Below are 5,480 nucleotides of genomic sequence, written 5' to 3'. Positions count from 1 at the left end.
TCTCGACTGTTGCACCTCCGGTCGAGGTGACTGGGGCTCCCCATGTCCTCGACAGAAGAGCCGTGCGTACAGTCGGACGACCACCCGGTCCTCCCCAGAATGGACTCTTCCGGCTCCGAGGACAACCAGTTTTCACCCGGAGCCCGAATTCATTCCAAGTCGTCCGGCTATGACGTGTTGTCGGTCCTGGGTCGCGGCGCCTACGGGAACGTGGTTAAATGTCGGAAGACCACCGACAACAAGACGGTGGCGGTTAAGACCATCAAGAACCACGGAACATCAGCCAAACGGGCCATATATGAGGTGGGTGACATCCATTAACTACCCGTAGTAACGACCTGTCCCGACGTTCGAGATTTCGAAGTTACGAATGCGCCAGATCAGGAAACGAAGGCACGCTCAGCACTTTCCTACTACACGAAGTGTCAGTCATACACTGGTAATGTATATTTTTAATGTCTGCAGCTTTTTTTTGTGCTGCATGTACAAAACAAAAGTAAAAAAATCACAAACATACTGTATTCTGTTTGATTATGGAGGTATTTCTTAAAAATATTTATTATAAATTGAGTGTTTTGAAAGGCGCTTATAAATGAAATGTCTTATTATTATTATTATTATTTTAAAGTGGTGTATATATTTTTTTAAAATTTGGTCTGATTCATGCTCTGCCTCACTGGTGGTTCTCAAGAGTACCAGAAGTTGTTTGGCGGTCATCTTTTTTTTCCCTGACCCACTGATCTCTCATGCATGAATGGACTGAAAAAGCACATCTCGGCAAATTAGGACCCACGGCCCACATACAGTAGTCCGTCCACCGTCACTGATGGGTCCTCATGACAGTCTTTATGAAGTCAAAAGTAAAATATAAAGTATGCGCTGCTTTTATTTTGCATGTCAGCAGCGCAAGCGAACAAGGGCAATGGCTTGCCGTAAGTGTTGCCGATTTAGAGATGTCTCTGTATTTAATTACTGCTCTGACCATTCAAGTAAATATTTTAGAAACTACTGGCCAGTTAAGGCTTCACACAGGCGCCATTAATTTGCCGTCTGCACATAGAGGGTAAACACCTCCTGCTCTGAGGGAGGCTTGAGTCCTCAGCACTTTTTAATGTCAGTGTGGATTCGTAGTGTTTATGCTAAATGTTAAGGTACAGATGTGTAATATGTAACAGGTGCCACTTAATGTCTTTATAGATCCTTGCCCTGTTAAAAATCAAAAAGATGGATGCTGACAAATGCCACCTGGTGCAATGGAACAGCATCTTCAGCATTACCGGACATGTTTGCATTGAATTTGAGCTGTTGGACAAAAGTCTGTACGACTTTGTAAAAGAGCGAAATTTCAGACCACTCCAGCTGAAGGAGATCAGGCCTGTTGTCCATCAGGTATGCTCAGGAGAAAATGGCTGGAATTTACTTTTGAAATGAAATTGATCTTGTTGGGATGACCTTTTAGCTGGCAGACATGCTGGACCACTTGAAGGTCTCGCAGATCATACACGCGGACCTCAAGATGGAGAATGTGATGCTGGTCAACCAAGTGCAGCAACCCTACAAGATTAAGGTGATCGACTTCGGCCTGGCTGCTCAGGTGTCCACCGCCAAACAGGGCTCGCTCATTCAGACACTCCCCTATCGGTGAGTCAGATTAAATCAGTATACGCCGACTGATAGTTAATGAGGTAACCAAAATACTTGAAGCATGCATTTGACAATAAAGTTGTACTTGATACTTGATGTATTATCGGCTGTCCAGATCCGGTGCTCGAGGGCAATTATCCTGCATGTTTTAGAGGATTTCCTCCTCCACCACATCTGATTAAAATCATCAGGATCATTATCAGGCCTTTTTGCGTAATTACACCATCAAACTGCAATGAAAACATTTGGTCAAAATAACTTATTTTCACAATAGATGGCTAATCATCCCCCCCCCCCACCCCCCACCCTCCGTCTTCCCAGGTCTCCGGAGGTCCTGTTGGGTGCACCATTCACAGAAGCCATAGACATTTGGTCAGTCGGCTGCATTGCTGCATTTTTGTACACGGGCGCTCTGCTCTACCCTGGGAAAAGTGAATACGACATGGTAAGTATAAGTAAGTATACGTTTACCCTACTTTGAAATTGGCTTTACGATATTACAATACTCATTTCAGCCCATATTTCCGCGTAGGACAAGAAACTTTGCAAATGTGCTTCACCAATCTCATTATTTAACATCAATTGCGATACAAGTGTAAAAAGAAGTTAACCGCTACAAAACATTTTTAAAAAAGATGTAACTTTTGTAATAAGTGACGCTGGAGTCTGAATGCTTTGAACATGAGTCCACTTGCGTCACATAATTTCCGATGTACAGTACAGTATATTCTTATGTAGTCCACCCATGACCGTAATAGGGATAAGTGCTATAGAAAATGGATGGGTGGATGGATGGATCCAAATTCTGAATGGTAAATAGTGAACTTGGTGTTGTATTTTCAGGTCAGGTATATTGTGGAGACTCAAGGCCAGCCTCCGGATAATGTTCTTGAAGCTGGACTGCAGACCAGTTGCTTCTTCCAGATGGAGCGCAATTTCAGCTGGAAGCTCAAGGTATGTGCCTCTGATTCTACTTGTTTAAAAAAAATATAGAAACGCAGGCTTATCTCGAGCCTCTCTTGTCTCTGTAGACACCAGAACAGTATCAGAAAGAGACCACCTCAATACCCAAAGAGGCCAGACGCTTTAAATTCCGCTCTCTTGATCGCCTTCTTCATGTAAGCAGTCACTCTTAACGTCTTAACTTCAAAACCGTGTCAATGTATGACATGGGCAATTTTATTTAGTTCCAGCCGGGAATCTTGAACACCAGGCATATTGCCAATAAAGCGGCCAAGACGGCAGATGTGCAGAAGTTTGTGGAGCTGCTGAAAGGAATGCTCCAGCTCGATGCCGCCCAGCGGATGACTCCTCGCCAGGTGCTGGAGCACGACTTCAGCACAATGAGCCATCTTGAGCCGCTTCATGACACCAGCTCTCAGTAAGTCAATACCGTGAAGCCTTTTCAAGTCTACAATGCTGTTCCACTTCCAGGTTGTTTGATTAAAAAAAATAAAAATAATAAAAAACCACACACACAAAAACAAAGGAAATTTCCAAGCTCAACCTTCCGTCAGTCATGAAACCAAAACTGGCAATGCTCTTCACCCACTACAATTTTTGTCATGTTCCCAAAGAGTTCTGTTAAAATATTTTGTATTTGTTTCCTCTCAAAAGAAGTAATTTGTCTAATTTTAAAATTAGCCTTTTTTTTTTTCTTGGAAGTCAGAACTGCCCAATTCAGGAATTGTTCAAACCCATGAGTTACCATTTTTTATTTATCTTTTTACAGTAAACATTTGAAGTAATACACATCTTAAGTACAAATTTTAAACTATGTGCAATAGTCATAATTATCCATTATGTACAGCAAGTGGGCCTTCCAAGACCTTTTTTTTATTTTTATTTTTTATTTTTACATCTTACATTATCTGATGGTGACACATTTGTAATTTCAGCACCATGCAGTAAAACATTAAAAGGTGGGAAATTTTGCTCTATGTTTTGAAAGGGGGGGGGGGGGGGAGTCATTTCCTTGTTAGACAAAATTAAAAAAAATAATAATAATAACTGTAAGCCAGTATTGTAGTCCAAATAATAACTTGACAAAAACAAGTGTGTGTATGTCAAGATGTGTAAGCTATTGTGCGAAGCATTAAGCCTCTCATTTGATTTGGTGCTGTCACTCAGGACAGTGGGTTTTCGTTGAAGGCCTATTTTGGAATGCAAAAATGTTCAGTGGTTCCGACCAGATAACATCAACAAGGATGCTTCTCAGCTGTGATCGATTCTGTCAAGAGGTAGTGAATCCTGACATCAAACATTGAATTAATGTACACTGAGAAGCACAGTGGATGACTGATTAGCATCCCCAGTTGACAGTTCAAAGGTTGTGGGTTCAAAACTGTGCGCCGGCCTTCGAAACTTGTCCCTTTGCTTGGGTTGTGTTTTTTTTTTTTACTGTTGAGTTCCTCCCACGTCCCCAGAGCGTGCATGTTAAGTTAAATGACGACAAGCAAATGAACAAGGCATCTTCACAGATCGCTTCCCTTCGCCACATCCAATACTATTACAGCGTTTATGTTAATACCCCCTCCAACCCCCCCCCACATACATTTCACGTGCTCCCCTGAGGTCTGGCGACAAAGTTTATCCCATCGTGTGCTGTGGAGCAATTACAGAGACACATAGTGGTTGTGATTTTGTTGAATTTGATTTTTTAGGCGGAAAGGGATGGCCTGAGTCCTAAAGTGCTTTCAAATACAGTACTTTGGTTTATTCACGCAGCCGGTGCAAATAAATGTTGACCTGTATTGCTACAGCTTCGTGTTTGCTTTCAAAACTTAGCTTGTAGCCGACATGTGCACATTTTCAGCACGACGTCTCTGATCCACTGGTGAAAGGACACTTTGATCCTCTCCTCTTTCATCTATCACTGCTTCAGACAACAAAGTGTATGCAGAAAATTGGTGAAAATTGCACAACTGTCTGTGTCCTATGTGTTGTGTTGTGTTATTTTTGTTATTTTGACTTCAAAATGGCGCCGCGTGAGTGGCTGCCTTTCCAGCAGCTCCTATATTTTGTTGTTCTACTTCTTCCTTTCATAACTTTGCTGCTGTGAATTGGGAATTTCTCCATTGCGAGACTAATAAAGGTTTTCTTATCTTATTACAGTGTGCAGTCGTGCTTTCACATCATGTCGGCGTGCTCCAATAAGACCATGCTGCAATCGCTCGGCGGGAAGGGATTCGACCCGTCGCCACTGAATGAGCCTCATGATGACGAGCCATGCTGCTGCAGCCCCGCTTCACCGGAAGTGTACGAAATCATGGCCCAAGATGAGCGATCAGACCCAAGTTGACCTAAAGGGTAGGGGACAAACAGGAGATGTCCGCTCAATGGGATGGAGGGACTTTGTGCTTTCTTTTCATCCCTCTACATTACAATTACAAACTCACCCAATGAACCGTGTTGGAGCTAACCTGTACGATGTTTACACTCAACAGTCACGTAAGAAGGTAACGGCCAACAAATCCAAGACTCCGCCACCTGACTGAGCTCGCCCGGCACCATTGCTTGAAATTAACAATAATGCTCCCAAATTTTGGAGGAAGTGCTTGATCTTCCTTACACACCAAACAACGTTCTGTCTGAGCAGTTTGCCTGTTAGATGGAGAGATCAAATGTGCTGACACCTGTACATAAAAACTAACAGAAGATGTCTGTTGATCTTTTTGTTCATCAGCAGTCTACTTTGGGGTTTGTGAGGGATAACAAGACCGCCATTGCCATCATAATTTTGGGAGGGTGGACGGTTATATTGACGCGACGATAATTGGTGAATTACTGTCCTGTTATTTACTGTTCTACTACGGCAAGCAAAATGAGCGCTCATG

General features: G+C 42.8%; 1 protein-coding gene across 1 annotated transcript; it reads left to right on the top strand.

Moving 5' to 3' along the window:
* On the top strand, positions 1-5,279 carry LOC147207822 (homeodomain-interacting protein kinase 1-like). The gene is made up of 8 exons (XM_086106871.1): positions 1-303; positions 1,198-1,389; positions 1,460-1,641; positions 1,966-2,089; positions 2,488-2,598; positions 2,676-2,762; positions 2,832-3,025; positions 4,759-5,279. Exons 1-8 carry the CDS (start codon positions 43-45, stop codon positions 4,943-4,945), a joined length of 1,338 nt encoding a protein of 445 aa, XP_085962997.1. The 5' UTR covers positions 1-42; the 3' UTR covers positions 4,946-5,279.
* The last annotated feature ends 201 nt before the right edge of the window (positions 5,280-5,480 follow it).

The sequence above is a fragment of the Hippocampus guttulatus genome, chromosome 3, assembly GCF_054856545.1.
Source record: "Hippocampus guttulatus isolate MCC_2025c chromosome 3, RoL_Hgut_1.0, whole genome shotgun sequence".
Taxonomy (NCBI): domain Eukaryota; kingdom Metazoa; phylum Chordata; class Actinopteri; order Syngnathiformes; family Syngnathidae; genus Hippocampus; species Hippocampus guttulatus.
This window is presented reverse-complemented; position numbering and strand designations above follow the sequence as displayed.

Coding starts and splice junctions, on each gene's coding strand:
- LOC147207822 (XM_086106871.1), top strand. CDS start 43: ATGTCCTCGACAGAAGAGCCGTGCGTACAGTCGGACGACCACCCGGTC. Junction 2,763..2,831: donor CTCTTGATCGCCTTCTTCAT/GTAAGCAGTCAC, acceptor AATTTTATTTAG/TTCCAGCCGGGAATCTTGAA. Junction 3,026..4,758: donor CTTCATGACACCAGCTCTCA/GTAAGTCAATAC, acceptor ATCTTATTACAG/TGTGCAGTCGTGCTTTCACA.